The sequence below is a fragment of the Myotis daubentonii genome, chromosome 6 (assembly GCF_963259705.1).
Source record: "Myotis daubentonii chromosome 6, mMyoDau2.1, whole genome shotgun sequence".
NCBI lineage: Eukaryota > Metazoa > Chordata > Mammalia > Chiroptera > Vespertilionidae > Myotis > Myotis daubentonii.
This window is the reverse complement of record NC_081845.1, coordinates 43,580,139-43,600,731: the sequence shown is the minus strand read 5'-3', so window position 1 is coordinate 43,600,731 and position 20,593 is coordinate 43,580,139. Positions and strand designations below refer to the sequence as shown.

The window sequence follows — 20,593 nt, the reverse complement described above, 5'->3', positions numbered from 1 at the left end:
TTTTACAAAAGGGAATAGCTAATATTTGTGATTACAGGAAATTATGGATTCATATTCTATGAGCCAGAACCCCTCCATCCAAATAGAAAAGCAACTAACGGAGAATGAAACTAAATATTAGTATGTTTATATGAGTGAATGTTTAGCTCAGTTATTTTTTTTTATTATTATTAGTTAAGGTATTAAAAATGTGTCCTCATCCCCCCCCATTAGCTCAGTTATTTTTTATTTTTAATAAAAAGTAGTCATGGAAGACACTAGTAAGTGAAATGGGCAATATTTTGTATTAGTGATTTGGTTAGAAATTTGAAAAACTTACTGATTGAGCTTAAGAGTTGTCGTTAGGCAGACCTTAGCAGACAAAGTATATTTGCCAGTGTTTTAGCTGATAGAATTACACATGTGAAAAATTTGACTATTTAGCCAATGGTGGTGGGGGGGATTCCAAAGAAATGGCATTTGCATAATAGGTATTAATTACAAACTGGGGACAGAAAAGTAGCAGTCACTGCAAAATAGGATCTGCAGATGTCCTGTTTAGCCAACAGAGTGTTTTTAATGATTTCAAATTTGAAGCACTTTAAGCAGATCAGCAGGCATTCCATGTTTTACATCCTGGCTGTCCTTCCTCACCCAAGTTCCCAGCAGGGCCTCTCCTAGCTCTGGCGACGCCTTGCTGGGAACTTGAAAAAGCACCTGCTCTGGGAACATGCAACCCCAAGGCACACAGCTCTGTGAGCAGAGCAGGCTCAGAATGTGGCCCCTACTTGCTGCTCTGCCTTGAGATTTTCTGAAATTTAAAACTACCCACCCTCCCCTGGAAATTCTTTCTATTGGCTTCTGCCCTTCCACTTCAATGTCAATGTTACCTGAATGCCTTTCATTACAGACCCTGAATGTCTTTATGACATCATAATATTTATAGTCTAAATTAAATAATTTAATTGTCCCAAGGGTACTTTACTTTGGAAAGAATACTGAATCAAGATTTTTTTTCTCTCACTGTGTTATTTGACTTTTTCATCTCTTGACCCAAACTTCAGAAATATGTAGTTTTTCATAGTAAGAAGAAAATTAACTGCAATGAAAATATATGGCAAGAGAGATTTTTTTAGCCATCCCCCAAAAAATGTTTTTGAGTCACTGGTATAGTTGAATACATTCTTGGAAAAAAATGTATTAGGGTTTGCACTTACATGCAAGTATTAGAGTGGCATGGCTATTCTTATGTAGAACAGAAATTACTAATATTTCCACTTTTGAGCTTTTCTACAGAGATTATTAAACATCTTAAGAGGTTACTAGGAAAGTGATGGAAATTAAAGGGGATCAAAAGAGTAAATATAATTATATATAAAGAAAATAAAAGGATCATAATATTTAATTTGGATAAGGTTATGCTGATGAGACTCTTGCTAGCATATTAGGGAAAGTATTACCTGCTATATCAATTTCACTATACATATAGTGACTATTGATGACTCCCAGGTTTAAGAGGGTGGGAAAAATATTACTCCTTATCTCCTTATGCCTCTGTTCTCCTTTAGAGACCATTATTATATGATGGTGAAATGGTGAAGTGCATGCAAACCATCCATCCGAACTATATATTTATGGCATCCTGTGCTTATATCTGGATTCAGTGGGTATAAAGTATACGCACTCATCCAGCAATTTTTAACCTTTTTCATCTTCCAGCACACATAAACTAATTACTAAAATTCTGGGGCACACCAAGACATGTATTTCTGGCCAATCTGACAAAAAATAGGTATAATTTTGATTCATTCACACCTGATGCCTAATCTAAGGGATAAAAGGTCAGTGTTTCTGACTAAATAGTCAGGAATTGCATGTTTTAAAAATTCTTGTGGCACACTGGATGAAAATTCCTACCTAATCTATCACAAAGTAAATTAAATACATTAAAATGGAATATCGTGGGACTACTGGAATGGGTTCAATAGATGAGACTGTACAGTAATTTCCTTTCCTCTGAGTATTTTAAAAGCTGCACAGGTGTATTTTTTAAAGCTCTAAAAGGAATTCTGCGTTTGATTTTGCCTTACGGGGTGTTATACAGAATACCAATCAATGCCTCTCTTAAACCTGCCTTTACCAATTAATTTATCCTGGATCCCTAGGTTTTGCTCTGTCTTTTAGCTTTGTTCATGTAGGAATGTGGTTTGTTATCTTTACAATGAGAGGCTGAGAAAGATCCATTTCAGTAAAAGATATGCACCATTAATGAGTTTCTGGCCAGCTATCAAGGTATCATCAAATGTGGTTTATCTTGGTGAATGAAAGTTTGAATGGAAAATTAAGCTCCCACACTGACTGTAGAAGTGCAGTGGATCATTTTGTTCTTAAATGTCACACTTCACTGGACATACTTCTCAGAGCAGTGAATCATGCTTAAAACAAGTAGCCTTTACTTTAATGATGGCAGATAATGCAGCAGAGGTGAATAATAAGTGTGAAAAATCTTAACTTTCTCTGGCAGTACTCTCTCCTATGTGCCCGATGGACAATTTACAAAGCACGTATGCTGTTTTATAGATTGGAACCTGGGATCCAGCCAGTGGCCTGAATATGACAGAAAGTCAAAAAGGAAAACCAGCCAACATCACAGATTCCTTATCTAACCGTTCTTTGATCGTCACCACCATTTTGGTAAGTATTTATTTTTCCATTCTTTTCAGACAAAACATAGATAAACATAGAAACAGATAGAAGAGAACATTATAATTGGAGCGGTAATGAACAGAATGTAATGTATTTTGCAGTTATTTAGCAATTACTGTATAGCAGATGAGTTGATGTTAACCTAGTCACAGTTTTATTTTGTTAGTCTTCAGTGATGTAAATTATATTCATGTTTGGGCTGGTCAGGTTGATTAACAATATAGCTTCATGTATTACTGGAAATCTTTACATTTCCACAAAATTAGTTACTATTGAAAAATTATCAATGTTAAGGTTTAAAAATATATGGACATGCAGCTGTACAAATATAGTTATGTGAGAAGCTGCATGTGAACTCTGCTTTTGGTTTCATTTCCTGAAAATAGATTTTCAGAAGGCATGTCATTTATTTTTAGGATTTTTCTATAATAAGTTTAACCTTGCTTTCAATTTAATTGTTTTTAACCTGAAGAATCGCTTTTACCTTAACAATCTTCCTAATGAAATCAAATGACAAGTGTTTTTTTAAGCCACAGATATTTTTTACCACCAACAGGATTCAATTAATACTGATAAGCTAGATATTTTTGCCCTCTTGTAACGATATGTTTCTATTAGATTACACAGTAATGTTTACTTATGTCTAGTATGCCACTTGCAAATGGGAAATTTAATTTTAGGATAAGCAAGGAGCTCTTACATTATTTAATCAGTGATTTTACCTCTAGAATATGCTAGTTCTTTTATATCTCAATAAGAACGTGAGATTAATGTCCAGAAAAAACTACCACATACTTTTAGCATTTATACATTTTCTAAATTTGATTTATGGTGGGAAATCAAGCCAAAGGAATTTATAATCTTGTCCTTTTAGTAACAGCAAGGGATTTCAGATCTCTAGGCATGTCATGATAAAATAGTTTGGGTTCAGGACTCTTGATAATGAAGCAAAGCTGCTAATCATGAAATGACAGTGATGGAAATGGACCAGGTTTTTAAAATCATTTTCATGCTAAGAACCTTAGTGAATGCTTGCTCTCTCGGTATCATATCCAAGCTTCCTCAGTTATCTTTTACTTAACTTTATGTCTCCCTCTCTTTTCAAAGATATCTTTCATCCCACCAGTTCTTCAGCTCTGTTCTTCAGTTGGAATGTTCTTACAGGATGGTACCATGTCCTTTTTTTCTGCCAGTATGTCCTGGACCTCATTACCTCCTGCTAGAACTATTGCCATAACCAAGTAGCTATCCATTTCGCTGATGGCTTTCCCTTTCCCAGTGTACCCTACTCTCTACCTTAAAAATCTAGTTCTGTAAATTTCCTGCTTTTTTGCTTATGAATCTTTAGTATATTCATATTAACTTTTAAAAGGGCCCCAAAATTTTGACCCTGGTGTTCAAAGCCTTCGACAGTCTTAACTTCTTTTACCTTTCTATCATCATTCTCCATTACTCCCACTCAGGATCCCCGTGTTTTGATTGAACTGGGAGAACCATTTAGCCTGCCACCATGATTGTGTTAACTCTCTTCCTTTCATCTGTAATCTGTTTCTCTCCATTTCTGAGACACTCTAGTTCTTATCAGTATTTTATATTATTTAGAATTAATATTATGCTATTTTTAAATTATTTCATATCTTTCATATTCTTCCTAGACATTACTGTACATTCCTTGACTGTATGTCCTGTTTTGATACCATATGTGCTTCTACAATTCTTGTAAAGAGTTCCGTACTCGGGTCATCCACGGTCTTCAGCAATCAACCCCATACTCTTTTCTTCTCTACAATCCAGCCAAACTCATATATTTCATTTATTTGATGGCTCCAAATATTTGCTCAGTTTTTATATTTCACCATGAAAATCATATTCAGCCTTCCAGACCAATCTCAAATGACACAGACTCCATGAAACTCCATGATTTCTCCATTAACCTGTGCATATGTATGTGTGTTGGGGATAGTGGTTTATATGATTCATACATTTTATAAATCATAATACTTTATCATGGCACTTACCATGCTTTTTTAATTTTAGAAAATATCTGTCTTCTTTTGACATGAATGTGTTCAAGGCCAATGATCAAATTTTACACTTTTTAAATATAGCAGTGTCAGAGAAAGTGCCTTGGGCACAGTCAGCACTCAAAATTTTTTGTCAATTTCTATTAAATAAACGGTATTTAACTAAAAGGAAAATTACAGGAACTGGGTAACTTCCAAACGATTGTATTTAGTGTTCAGGTAATTGCAAACTTCTTATGCAGACAAAGCATGTGATCAAAGTATCCATATAATTGCTCAATCTTGCTTAATTACTGAGGGTTGTTTTATAAGAACTATCCAGACTTTCTCTAACAATAGATAAGTTTGTGCCTATCAATAAACAAGTGCTATTTAACATTGGATTCATATCAGAGCCAAGCATAAATTCGTTAAAAGGATAATGCTCCCCAAAACTCACTCATACTTTTTATAATAGTATTTCTAAGCTTTAGACATTTTTTTTAATAACTTCCACAGATAATTCTGATCTATAATGATAATTGAGAACTGTTCTGATCATTACTCTATGTAACTAAGATATAAAATCATCGGTGGAACATATGCTGAGCTTACATTTTAATAAATAGCTTATTTATACTTTAGACTATGTCACTCAACTGGTTTCTAAGAGATTCTGGCATTTATTAAGAGGAAAGGCAATTTATTTATTTTTATATCACTTAGTTGAAAAAAAATTCCAAATTTTCTGATCACAAAGTTTCCTCACACCAGAAAGAACAGATTTGAAGTGATCATTTACCTTATTTATGTAAGTGCTGTGCTTGATGTAATTTAATGGCATTTAATTGCTATTTATAATGATGCAGTGATAATTTGATTTATGTTGTGGTTATTTTGTTCTTTTCTCTCTTGGAAAATCTCAGGGGAGAGTCTGGCTGTTATGAATAATGGCATGTCCACAAAGAGAAGTTCACTTATTCTTCTTGTTCAATACATTTTTATGTGTCTTTAGAAAAACCAGTGAAGTTTCTAGAATATAGCATTATCAGTGTGTCAATAATAATCAGCTCAATTCCTCATTAATCTATTCATGTTTTTATTTTATTTGTATTTATATTTATTCATTACTTTATCTAACACATATATATTGAATGATGATGATATATCAGGCAATGTACTAAAAGCTATATTTGATTGATTAACAAATAGACATGGTCTTTTTTCTGATTGACATTAGAAAATGGTATGGATTATAGAAAGAAGTACACACACACACACACACACACACACACACACACACACACCCCTGTGAGTAGGGTATAAGAGAAAGAAAATGGAAGGATGACTTTTACAGGATGTTTCTCAGTTACACCCAGGTCAGGAGTGAAAGGAAAAGTCAGTTTAGGGTTTAGTATGGAAGAATAGACAGCTGAGACTTGACATTTGGGAAGGAATTAGCAAGGTAAAGAAAGAAAAGGGAAAGGAGTATCCTAGGCAGAAAGAACAACATATTCAAGGGCTCTAAAGTTGAAGATATCTTGGAAATTTTCAAAATTGGAAGACCATCACTGGAGCTGGTGCTTTGAACTGCTTCTCTGCTTCATCTAATTTAATCTTATGAAGATTGTATGTTACAAAAGAAGAGCAGACATTTTTTACATGCCTACTATCTGCTAGACATTGTTCAAAGCACCACTCATGGATTTGCTGGTTTAATTGTCACAATAACCTTTTGTGGTAGTACCATTATTAATGCTATTTTATCGGTGAGAAAGCTGAGGTCCAGATTGCCTATGTACACTACTCATAATCATACAGCTAGAAAATTGAGTAGTGGGTTTCAAACAATCTGGGTAGCCAACTTGAACAGCCAATACTCTGAGATGAAAGCTCTAGTGGCCCACCATGGAAAAGCCTAACAATTATAATTTACTAGAGGCCCGGTGCATGACATTCATGTACTGGAGGGTGTGGGGGTCCCTCAGTCCAACCTGCACCCTCTCCAATCTGGGAGCCCTCAGGGGAGCCCTCTCCAATCCGGGAGTCTCTGTCTGTCATTGCAATCATATGAGCTAATTGTCTGAGACCCCCAACCCAGTTTCGTTTGTTGCTCACAGAATAACAGAGGCTTTTTTTTTCCTTTGCTTCATTGGTGGAGATTTCCTGGAAGTTTTAGGATATCTTCCCTTTAATTTTTCCTAGACACTCTGATTTTACTTATGTCTCTCACCTTTGCTTTCCCTTCATCCCCCACTGCAACAGTAACTTGCTCCAGACTCACTTTGCTCTAGTGCAGTGGTTCCCCAACCTTGGCTGCACATTAGAATCACCTAGGAATCTTTTTAAAATCCTGATTTCTGGGCCTCATCCTCTGGAAATTGTTTCTTTGTTACTAATGTTGTGGCCCCACCCCATAACAAAGAAACAGAATTTCCAAAGGATGAGGCCTAGAAATCAGGATTTTAAAAAGATTCCCAGGTGATTCTAATGTGCAGCCAAGGTTGAGAACCACTGCTCTAGTGTCTAGGAGAGACATCTGCCATCAGAACTACGATTCCCAGCATTCCTGGTGCTTCCCATGCTACTGGGAGTGACTGAGGGAGCCAAGTCCCCCCAAGCCTCTGGCTCTCCCGCTCAAATTAACCCGCCATTTTTGCCAGGTTAATTTGCATACTCACTCCTGATTGGCTGGTGAGTGTAGCGGAGGAATGGTCAATTTACATGTTTCTCTTTTATTATATAGGATGAACAAAATAGTGTCTTGAGTAATGATTACTCACTTAAAGCAATGCTTCTCATTCATAAATCCCACATATGTTTCATACTGTGATGCTGTTATGGTGTGTCCCCCTCAAACATTGAGACATATTCATCTTCAAAGAAAAGATTATGGCTACTTGTGCTTCAATGTCTTGGACCTCTTATTTTGCTCCTCTCCTAACTTAGCACTCAGTTTTCTTTCAGCCTCCTCAAACCATAATCTCATATTTTTATGGGTAATTAAATTAATATTGGGGCTTATCTAATCCCCTTCAACAGCAACTTATACCCAATATAGTGTCTAAGTGCGGTAAATAATTATAGCATGGAATTAATTCATTTTAGAAAGTCCTAAATAATTTTATAAATGCTTAAATTGTTTTAGTTTTGAATTAAGATCAATGTGTCATACAATTTGGAAATTTTTGTAACTTTACCGGCATGCCTAGCCCTAAACTTCAGGTTTATTCATGCCTTCTAACATTCCTCATATTAAAACTCTGTTTTTCAAGTTTCAACCTCAATTGTTGTTAAAATTTCTTGCTTCTTGTGTTCATTGTTATTAATAGAACTAAAAATATCAACCTTAGAATCATGCTTTTATTTATGATGATTTCCTATATCGCATAGAGATAGTCAAATCCTAATTGCAAAAATAATAGCAAAAATACTAATTCTGAATGAGATTTAGATAGCTTTTGAGGAATGCTTTGTGCAGTTTTCAGTTTATAATCTCAACTTGTAGTCCTTACTGCTTTGGATCCACTAGCTAGAGGCAATATCAGGTGAATGAATATTTATTTAAGTTCATATAGTGAATGCCTATTTCCCTCTGTGTTCTTGGTTTTCAATAGATTTTTCCTACCTTTCTAAATATGTGGAGTGTTTCCCACATTGCAGCTTCTATATAATAACTGTTTTTTGTCCATCAGAAGATTACTAGTACTTAAATGCCAGCATACATTTTCTGTCCCTTGATGACTAGTGACACTTTATTGTGCAAATTACCATGAATTTGGTTACTTTTTCAGAAAAATCAATTACTATTAAGGAGGGTTACTCAATGAATTTAACAAATGTGCTTGCATCTGTATCTTAGCCTTTTTTTAAATTTTCCTAGCACTTCCTGGCAGGTTGTGTATTTCAGCAGTGAGTTTACTTGCTGGGGCTTGTAAAGCTTATTGTCAACAGTTCACAGATACAGAAGGCTTATCTGGGAGGAAACTCCCATGGACAATGGGAAGAATCATAGGACAAAAGTCAAAAGTGACCAAAATCACCCTTAAAATAGTTCTGCAGCTTCTTCCATAATACGAACAAAAGCGGATTTCTAAGGCTTCCAGTCTGCCACTGTAATAAGTTTTCCCTCTGATTCTTCTCTTTCCATTGTCACAAAAGGACCATAAAGCACTGAGTTCATCTTAGAGAGATGTTAGCATTTCTATTGGAATTCTGGACACTGCAGCTTCACAAAGAAAAACGGTTTTCATTCTTAGTGACCCCTACAATATTTCTAAGTAGGTGTTTTATAAGTACTACTTAAATGTTAACATGAGAGAGATGAGAATGTCTCATTCTAACTGTCTCCTCATACCCCATTCCTGCAGCCAGCTTGCTCAAAGGCCATTGAACCTTCTCTCACCATAATTTTTTCTTCTATTTCCAGGTTTGTGTGGGCTTTACATTTTCCCCTTTTGTTCTTACTCAATGTGTTTTATTTCTAATAACTTCTCATATTTTCTTAGACCTCCAGATTACATAGGTAAACATAAAACTATTGGTGATAAGACCATTGAGAAGAAAAAAAGAAGGCCATGTGTTTTAATGTGAAATTAGGCATAATTAAAAAAAAATCCTAGGATCTCAATCTTTAAAGGCTTTATAAGTAACCAAGAAGCTTATTTTTTTACCATATAATCACACACACACACACACACACACACACACACACACACATGCCTGCTTCCTTCATTCTTCTGCTTCTACGTATATAAAAACCCTGGGTGTAACATCATGTCCCGAAGCTCAACCAACCAGAAGGAAGTCACTCTGCAGAGGTCGTCTTGGAAATGGCTGCACCCTCCCCCAGCTGTTTCCTAGAGGGCGAGGTTTCAGGCAGGAACCCGCCCTCAGAGCGGAGCGTGGAAGTACTGAGTCCTGGGTTGCCTTGCCAAGGGCTGCGCCCTCCGGAGCTGTTTCCCGCGAGGCCTGAGGGAAGAACCCACCCTCGGAGCTCCAGGAGCGCCCAGCAGCAGTCAGTCCTGGGTTGCTGAGGTGGAGGCCATAGCGTGGTAGAACTCTGGGTCTGGCCCAATAGGGCGCATGGCCGGCCTTCAAACCAGATCCTGACAGTAGGGAGGAGGCAGCCCCATTCCTCACAGAATCTGCTGTTGGGTAGCTTGCTGTTAGTGGCCTGCCAGCCAGGAACCCCATTCACCTGCACCACGGGCCCTGACAGGAGGGAGGAGAGAGCCCCATTCCTCACAGAATCGACAGGTGGCCAGCCTGGGCCACCCTCTTTGGGGCGATCATGGAGCCCCCTGATTGATCGCCACCAGCCAGTGGCCTGGGCCTCCCTCTGTTAGGCTATCAGGGGGAAGTGGGCAGGCCCTTACCAATCGCATCACACCCGCCTTGGCTGGCCTGGCACCAGTGGGTGTCATGTGATGGTAGTCTGGATGGTCATTTCACTGTTTATGCTGTTTGGTCAATTTGCATATTACACTTTTATTATTATTGATATTCACAATTCAGATACCAAAGAAGAAAAAAGAATGGGTTGTTCTAAAAGAGTTTAACAAAGTCAGTCAAGAAACTTGTGTAACACGTTAGAAAGGATTTATTCATGAATACTACGGAATGGGGAATTTATAGAGTGTGATTTGAAGGACATTGTGCCAATTGGAAAGAGGAAAGAGATAGCAACATTGAAAAATCAGGTATGAAATTTCTTGAAGATGGATTAGATGTGGGGCAAAAACAACAGTGAAATGTGAATGAAGACTTCCAGGTTAAAAGTCTAAGAGGCAAGGGTGTTAACATCGCCACAGAACGTGATAGCGATGCTGGGAAGGGAGATAACAAGCCCTGTTAGTCATGTTTGAATGGAGACATTGGCAATAACTTACATATAGTCACAACTTGATTATTCATGTAAGGGGATAATAAATTAGATTCAGCATGGAATGCAGTTTGGAGATTAGCTAATACGTGCAGTTGCCTTTCCCATCAAACCTTTTACGGAAAGAACAGTGAAATGTCACACTTGATTGATATGAGTTTCAGTTTTTTTCTCCTCTTTACTCTTTCACTTGTGAATTTAGCTAATGAAATATTTAATGGCCAAAATACAAATACCAGCAGCAAGACTGTAACAATCAAGACCTCCAACGTGAGCTGATAATTCAGTCAAGTGGAAAAGTTTAGATGAAAAGTTGCTCTCCAGGCCTGCAACACTATTTTGTTGTTGCTTTAAAATGCAGGTCCCAGATTATGATAGTTATTCATTTTCTATACAGAAAGTTTAAGTGAAAGTACCTTTTTAATAATGTCTTGATAGAGACCAGGCAGATAGCTCTGGTAGGGGGAGGATTGTTAGTGAAGGGGGCAGAGATTGAGCGGAGGGGGGGGGGGGGGAGAGAAAGAACTCATAGACACAAACAACAGTGTGGTGATTGAGGTGGGTGGGGTGGGGTGGAGATGAAAGAAGGTATAAGGCGAATAAATATGATGAGAATAAAATAAAATAAAGAAAAATATAGTAATGTCCTGAGATATCAAAACAGGGTTTGTTGTTCAGGCAAAAGAGCAATATGTGAGCTCTTATGGAGACTCTCTCATTAATAGTTTTTGACTTGCCCTAACAGGTTTAGCTCAGTGGGTAGAGCATTGGCCTGCAGACTGAAAGGTCCCAGATTTGATTCCCATCAAGGGCAAGTACCTTGGTTGCGGGCACATCCCCAGTAAGGGGTGTGCAGGAGGCAGCTGATCGATGTTTCTCTCACACTGATGTTTCTAACTCTCTATCCCTCTCTCTTCCTCTCTGTAAAAAATCAATAAAATATATTAAAAAAATAGTTTTTGACTCTAACAAACCAGTCATTCTTAGTGTTGCCTTTTTTGAAGACATTAAGTTGTTTTGACGATAACTGCTAGGTTCTTTCATTCTTGCTTCCTGGTATTCTCACTTCCAATTGTGATAACCTGTAGTGCACCAAGGGCTTCTGACATGATTGCTAATTAGGGATGGCAGCATTCAGAGTTTAAGAGCCAATGACTAGAAGGGGGCTGAAAGACCATGACTCCAACGATGGCAAGACCTTTCTTAGCTCTACAGCATAAAAGCACAACAGTTGGAAAGGCAGATGCTGAAAAAAGAAATGAATAATACCCTCTTGTCAGTGGAGTAGTGATAATTAGCTGTGTTATTATTGTTTGTGCTTATCTATTGCTTATTGTTCTTATAGGTCATACTGTGAATTGGAAGTGTTTTGTTTTGTATTTTTGCCTGTCTGGTTAAGTTTCTGTGTATTTTCCAGCAGCATTTAGAGTAGTAAGAATCATTAAAATGTAATAAAATACTAATAGGTAAGATTACTGTTAACTAATTTCCTTAAATAATCCTTCTCATTTTTAAGACCAAAGTTTACTACATACATTTATGAAGCTTCTTTAATTTTGTTAAGAAAAAAAAAGACTATATTTGAATGACTAAAATATAGTTTAAGCCAGTGGTGATATTTATTTTCTAAAAAAGTAAAATTACAAGCTTGAAATTTTCTATAGACCTTGGATAGTATAAAAAGTATAAAACCAAATAGTCAGTAATATTTACAAATGTTACTGATACTGTATTCTTATTAAATTTCATTAGGCTTAAAAATGTTTAAGTAATGTAATAAAAAAACCTTATAAATTAATCACTTATGTATAATGTAATAATTATTTCTGAAATTATTTTGAAATAATTTACAATCATGATCTACTAGATTAGCACTTAAGTATATTTTTTCATAATATTGATAAATACAATTTTTTTTAATTTTTTAATTTTCTTTCAGTAATGATTCACATTTCTTCACACTCATTAACCAAAAGTTTGCTAATTATGAATAAAGCTCTAAAAGTCTCTGTTATTTATTACCATCATAATAAATGTTTCTATGAAATTTTTAAAGTGATAAACAATAAGATTTATACTTGAATCACTTTAGGATAAAAATAAGAACAGCCAACCATTTTCAGAAGGGAAACAATGCAAACTGTTTAAAAGTGAGGCCATCAGAATATTGGTTCTTCATTCTGTTTGAGGTTTGACCGTGGCTTAGCTCCTCACTTGGCAGACAGCCTGGCACCCTATGCCAGCTATCAAGCAGAAGACAAGGGAGGGACAGTTACTGTGGAGAAGCTACTGATGTTCCCTAGTCAGATCCAAAGAAAAACAGAGGCTGATGGAATAAAACACACCATTTCTCTTCATTAGGAGCCTGGTTTTCTGTGTCAACTTGCGTTCTAGTTTTCATCCTTGATCTACCGTTTCAGTACTGGAGCTTCATTTTATTAATTCTAGTATTGGTTTATAGTTCAAATAATTAGAATTGTCTGACCATCTGTAATCAAAGGGGTGCTATCCTCATTAACACAGTAAACGATATACTTTCTTTTACATTCCACTGAAATTTCCAGTGATTTGGGGAAAACACACAAAAAACAATGAAGTCATTGTTTAAGCTAAAGTTAAAAGGAGAACACATGCCATATTTCAGTAGCCTATTGATCAAATAGTGCTTACAGGGAGAGCTTGCTGATTATCCCCTAAAATGGCATTTCTAATTATGAATTCAAACAATGTGCTTTTATGTTTTTTGTTCATAAAAACAGGAAAATACTTTGTTTGTTAGTGCTTCCTTAAGTCACTTCATAAAAATATTGCTATATTTGAGAGGTCTATAATTAATTGTCTTTGGTTGTTTAAATATTTAATTGTACATCGTATATGTAGTTATAATTTTTCCTCATCCTTTACTAATTTTAATTGATTTTATCTGTCTTATTTTTTATTTGCATTTGGTGAGAACTTCACTCTTTGAATCTATTTTCTTAGTTATAATGGTGTTTTTATCATTATTAGATACAATAAAGAATTTATTCTCAAAAGACTTTTTATTTCTAGTTTTCCAATTAATTATGTTTCATGAAGGGGCAATAAATATTATTGACTACCTTGGTTATCTATGCAGATTATCATTAATTTTCAAGTTGTAATTATTGTTCTGATGAATGTATTATTCAGCTTCTGAATAGTGAAAATAGTTGTATTCCAGAGATAAACTGTTATTGGTTGTGGTTGAAAATTGGTCAATGGATTGCTGTGTTTGCTTGTATTCTTTTTAGGTAGATTTGACAGTGACTGCTCTTTAGTTACAGTATTAAACCATTTTGTTAGCTTTCTATGTCAGTGTTATGATCACTACATTTAAAAAGAAAACTGGTCCCATAGCATTTACTGTTTTCTAAAGCATTTTATATATTCTGAGATTATTTGTTTTATATTAGTTTAAAAATAAAATCTCACAGTATTTAGAATGTTTCTGGAAGATTTATTTAGTAATCATTATAATTTATTTTATGTTTATTTACATATGTATTTTATTACTTTTTTGAGCCAGTTTTATATTGTGCATTGATGCACATCAAGGTATTTCAGTTTATTAATACAGCTTTTCACATAAGCCCATTATATACATTTTATAATCTCTATCTATTGAGTACCTTTCCAATGTAAAATTCTGTTTTGAAATTTTTTTCTCATTTTAAAAATGTGGTTAACTAAGAAATCTTATTGCCTTGCCGAAACCGGTTTGGCTCAGTGGATAGAGCGTCGGCCTGCGGACTGAAGGGTCCCGGGTTCGATTCCGGTCAAGGGCATGCACCTGGGTTGCGGGCACATCCCCAGTGGGGGATGTGCAGGAGGCGGCTGATCGATGTTTCTCTCTCATCGATGTTTCTGACTCTCTATCTCTCTCCCTTCCTCTCTGTAAAAAATCAATAAAATATATTTTTTTTTAAAAAAAAAAGAAATCTTATTGCCTTATTGTTGCTTTTACTAAAAAAAAAAAAAAAAATTTATAATTTTCATTCTCTTTTTTTCTTTTTTGTACTTCACTTTTTTTTCCTATTTCCTTATTATTTTTCTCCTGCTTTTCCTCTATTTTTGGTTGTCCATTTTCTAGCTTTTTATATATGTGCTCCATGTATTTATTCAGTTACTGAATGCTAAATTCATATAAGGCTAAATTTTTCTCTGTAAAAATGCAGAATTAGGGTAATACATGATGAATTTAATATTAAGCAATATTGCATTTAATTTTTTATGGTATCTTTCATTGGCAGTTAGATATGTAGTCCTATAGCTGAAGAGAATGGTTATTACTGGAGATGTTATCTGGAGTTATCAAAATAGATGGTGGTTGGCATTATGAATATTGGCTATATTTTCCTTAGCACATGCGTGTTTTTAGTGAATCTACACCACTGAACATTTCTCTCCTTTCTTGGATTATATCATAAACATATCATAAACATATATCTTTTTGGTTTGACCAACACTTATAAATGAGAGCTTCCCAGGAAGATAAATCATTTGGTATAAAGGAAATATATATTGTTCTTTGATTCGTGCTCATGAGTACTTTATCCATATTGAGAAGTAATGATGACAGTTACGAGACTTTCAAGACCAGTAAGTCCTAAATTACGTCAGGCACTTCCAACCTAACTTCATTTTCTAATCAATATCTATTTCTCAAGTCCTTATCGCTGTACTTTCCAAAACTTGATTATTTGACATTGATTCCTAATTGCTTCTCTTTATTTGAGATTTAGGTGGTTCTATTAATGACAGACTATATCCTGAATCCAGTTAATCCAACACAATGACACAGAAAGAAACGTACAGACTGCTTCCCCTGGCAGAAAACACTTCTGTACTTTGCTCTACTAACATCACTAAAGTGACTGCTTTTTCCCTGGAAATCCATAATAATAGATTAGTCCCCAGGTCCTTATCCATTTATAAGTCAATGTATTTTATTAGGTACATCATTCACAAGGCATTTATGCCATTAATTTATGTCATTAATTAGATAATCAAACAAGAATGAGCATTATTAACTTGAATTCTGTAAATTTTATGTTTTGAGATCTCTTAGCCTTATTTCCAAGTAGTAATTGGTTTTAAAAAAAGTAACGTGTGAATTTGTTTTCATCACCTTGTCTCAGTAAAGTTATATTGGTAAAACAAATAAACAAAAGAGTATTTACCACTTCATCTGAGAACAAACTAATAGGAAAGCAATGCCTTTGCCACATAGCTGTTTGGAAAACATTTTCTATTATATGAAGAATATTTTATACTGCATTCAAATGTAAATAGAGTCAAAGTTCATCAAATATTTTTTACAGCTTTGTGTTCTTAAAAGAAATCTAAATTTATAGTTCCTACTTTATAATAATCAGCAGAGGATCAGTTGGCACTTGAGATCTAACTTTAATACCTCATTTCCTATTATTGGTATGTACAATGCTCTCTGACCTTAGAAACAAAACACTACTTTCATAATACAACATGCACTTTCTATGCCCTGTAACAATAGCATTCCTTGTTTATTAATTGGTTACATCAGAATTTCAGTATATTCTGTAGTTCTAATAAGTACGTGATACAGGTATACCCTACAACTATGCTGTGGTTAAATAGATTTAGGAAAATACTTGGTTGAGCCAAATTCTTTCGGGTTATTTTATCACTGAGTCTTTAGTAAATTCATATGTATTGTGGATATCTCAAAGGGATGCAATTATGTACAATTTCCAAATATTTTTAATTGCATACTTTAAAAAAAAATAAAACTTTTGGGATAATTTTCAAGAAAAATACACTATAGACAACACAAGGTTAAACCATAACAACTTTGAAACCTTCCTTGATATCTGTGAAGGAATTTACATATATATGCAAATCCATGAACTGCCTACCCCACCAATAATCAGCAGAGGATCAGTTGACACTTGATATCTGACTTTAGTACCTCACTGAAAAAAAGGGTATTTCTGCAGGCTTAACGGCCAAATAGAAGTTAGAAAATCTAGTTTTGAATTCTGAATCTGCCATGTATTAGGTGATTTGCCTTTTGTAAGTTACCTTAACTTTACATGAGGATAATAATAATGAAATGCAACTTGAAGTTTGTATTAGAGGTAAAAATTTGGAAAATATATAACAAGTTCCTGGCATAATTATTATCTATAAACTAGAGGTCCAGTGTACGAAATTCCTGCACTTGGGGGTGTGTGTCCTAAGTCCAGCCTGTGCCCTCTTGCAGTCTGGGAGCCCTCGGGAGATGTCTGACTTATGGCCTAGGCCCACAGGGAGGGGGCCTAAGCCATCAGTTGGACATCCTTAGCACTGCCACGAAGGCGGGGGAGGCTCCCGCCACCACTGCTGCGCTCGCCAGCCATGAGCCCGGCTTCTGGCTCAGCGGCACTCCCCCTGTGGGAACACACTGAACACCAGGGGGCAGCTCTTGCATTTCCTTCCCCCTGGTGGTCAGTGCACGTCATAGCAACCGGTCGTTCCGTCATTTGGTCAATTTGCATATTAGCCTTTTATTATATAGGATGGTAACTTCTAATGCTTACAAAGTAATTTATAAATTAAAAAGCAATGAATGGTGCCCATATTTACTGTTTTCCCCCAAGGTTTTAAAACATATTTATAAATATCATCCTCTTATTACCCACCATTCCTCTTTTTGGGCCATGTGCAGGGAAATTCTTCTGTATACTTTTTCTCATTCCATTTCTTTTACCTACACAACTCTTATTTTTCTCCATCTATTTAATGTGTTCTCATTCTACAATCCATTTTTTCAGATGGCCTTTCCTCTAGGATGACTTATCTAACTACCTTGGAACATTTTTTCTTTCCTTTTGCTGGCACCTAATGGTTCTCTTATCTATACAATTTATTCCTTAGGCTCTTACATGAAAACTTGTATTACTAATTTACACTTTTCTATTTTCAACTAGATTAAAAGACACTTAGGAAAAACAATTCTGTCCTAAAGAAGGGTGTATTTTTAATGATAGGTAATTTATAGACATTTGTTGATTTTATTGATTACAGAGGACAGTGGCTGAAAGTTAAAAAAGAACTTCCATTATGTGAAAAAGAACTTTCAGCAGATACATGCTGCTCACTGCTGCTGATCATTGGTGGATAATCCTCATTGCACAAGGACTTCTTTGTATGAGTGTTTTACGTGCATATGCAGGAATGTTGAAGAGCTTGCAGTACCTGATCCATTCTCAGGTGTGATGAGGCTAGGAAGCCAATTAGTAGTCAACTCTCGCTTCTAATTTATATTTCTATCAGCTGATTTGGAAAAATTATATATGTAGAGTTAGAGGATGGGTAATCTTGAGTACTCCTTTATAAGACCCCAAAGCCTCCAAAAGCAAATTGTTGTACTAAATTATTGGAAACAGAATCCTAATGATTGAAAACACTGTAACCATTTGACAAATTATGTCTTTCTCCTTTTGATTTGCTTTTTCTCTCTCCCAAACATGCATTCAAGTTTACCCAATGTCTATATAGTTAAAAAAACATACCTAAAGGGAGAATACTGAGGGGAAAATTCTCAAGTTCATTTCCTACATCAAAATTGGTTTTAGGTAGATGCTTTAAAATAATCTTAGGAAAGAGAATGCCATTCTAGACAGGATATGAATTGAAGTCCAGATAATCAACAATGATTATATCTAGATAGTATTTCAGAATTTTATAGCAAAAAGGTTTTGTCCTAACTTAGGTTCTTATGATATTATCTCCCCCTATTTTTCTTGCTTCACACTCTCTTTCCCTTAAATCATACAGCTATTTATTCTTTTCAACATCCACATGAATACTTTTCTCTCTAAAATATTTCCATTTACTTCTTTGTTTAACTCAGTAGTTCTCATGCCTTTAATGCATATATGACTGTCTACTAATTTCTGCTCCCAGTGTAAAATGAAAATGAGGATCGCTTTTTTGGAAAATGTTAAGAATTTTAAAAGGGCACCAGCAGAGTAGTAAACCTAGCACAGGAACCTTCAGAGTGTTGGGCGCTGTACATCTATATGGGTCACACACCCGTAAAGCTGGCCCAACTGCACATTCTAATCACCTAGGAAGCTTTTTAAAAGTAAGGATGCCTGGGTAGCACCCTAGAAAAATTAGATCATAATCTCTGGAAGTGGCCGCCAGGCATCAGTATTATAATTTTAATTGAAAATAATTAATTTTTTAAAATATTTTTAAAAATAGATTTTATTGATTGTTTACAGAGAGGAAGGGAGTGGGATTGAGAGTTAGAAACATTGATCAGCTGCCTCCTGCACACCTCCTACTGGGGATAGGCCCGCAACCAAGGTACATGCCTTTGACTGGAATTGAACCTAGGACCTTTCAGTCCGCAGGCCAATGATCTATCCATTAAGCCAAACCAGTCAGGGCATTAGATGATAATTTTAAGGTGAAAAGAGGAAGCACATTCTAAATAGGAAAGGGGAAGGGGAGAGACAGAAACATCAATGATGAGAGAGAATCATTGATTGGCTGCCTCCTGCAGGTCCCCTACTGGGGATTGAGCCCGCAACCCAAGCGTATACCCTTGACTGGAATCAAACCCGGGGCCCTCCACTGAGCCAAACCAGCTAGGGCAAAAGCACATTCTTAAAGAGAATGAAATAAAGTAAAATAAGAGATTTGAGAGATTATATCTAAATATTAACTTTCTCATTAAACAGGGTGTTTACTCACACAAATAGCTACCATAATTTTGTGCTTAGAGTGATAATTATTTTATTTATACTATTACTCATTAAACATTCAGTGTTGATAAAACACAAGAATAAGGAATAGATATGGGATAATTTTTAAATAAAAATAATCACTCCCTAGATTCATCTATCACAATTTTTGGGAGAATAAATTTGTGGTTATAGTACATCTGGATATATTGCACAGCTTGTGAGTGGGACCAGAGTTGGGAGGGAATGGCTATTTTTATCAGTGGTTAGTCAGATCAAAGTAGTAGAATAAATGTAATTACCCACAAACACTAGTAAAGTACAACTCTATTAAACATACACACACACATATTCTATTACATATGTACATATATACATACACACACACACACACACACACACACACATATATATATCTTGTAATAATTTTTAAACATTTTATTGATTTTTAGAGAGAGGAGAAGGAAATGGTGGGAGACAAACATTAATGTGAGAACATAACATCAATTGGCTGCCTCCTCACACCCTCTATCAGGGATCGAGCCTGGAACCCGGGCATTTGTCCTCACCAGGAATCAAACCGGCATTATTTTGGTACAAGGCACAATGCCCAACCAACTAAGTCACACCAGCCAGGGCTTGTATTTATTTTTCTCTAAATAATATACCATAGCAACTTGAGGACACAATATATATTTAATTTATTTATTCTTCACAGGGACTGGTGAACTAAGGCCAAAGGGCCGGCCACTTTTTTCTGTTTGGTAGTTTCATTTTGTTCTTTATTGAGGTAAAACATACATAATATAAAATATAGCATTCTCACCATTTAAAGTATACAATTCGATGGCTTTTAGTATGTTTACAGTGTTTTAATCCTCACCTGAGGATACTTTCCCATTGATTTTTTAGGGAGAGTGGAAGAGAGAGAGACAGAGAGAAACATTGATGTAAAGAGATACATTGATTGGTTGCTTCCTGCACACCCACTGACCAGGGCCTTGGCCGTGGAGGAGCCTATAACCAAGGTACATGCCCTGGATCAGAATTGAACCTGGGACCCTTAGGTCCGCAAGCTGACACTCTAACCACTTAGCTGAACTGGCTGGGGCAGTATGTTCACAGTGTTGAATGGTCATCACCATAATCTTGTTCCAGACCATTTTTATCATCTGGAAACTTTGTATCCATTAAGTATTCACTTCCTATTCCTCCCTAGGACTAGCTGCTGGCAACCACTAATTTGGTTTCTGTTTCCATGGTTTACTTATTCTACATCTTTCAAA

At 35.7% G+C, this 20,593-nt stretch overlaps 1 protein-coding gene across 6 annotated transcripts in view; it reads left to right on the top strand.

The window, feature by feature from the left end:
• GRIK2 (glutamate ionotropic receptor kainate type subunit 2) overlaps nucleotides 1–20,593 on the top strand; it is a 567,703-nt gene that overhangs the window by 370,112 nt on the left and 176,998 nt on the right. For all 6 annotated transcript variants that reach the window (XM_059700852.1, XM_059700851.1, XM_059700850.1 and 3 more), the window contains exon 10: nucleotides 2,560–2,673. In XM_059700852.1, coding sequence (XP_059556835.1) covers nucleotides 2,560–2,673 — 114 coding nt within the window. The remainder of the gene's footprint in view (nucleotides 1–2,559; nucleotides 2,674–20,593) is intronic.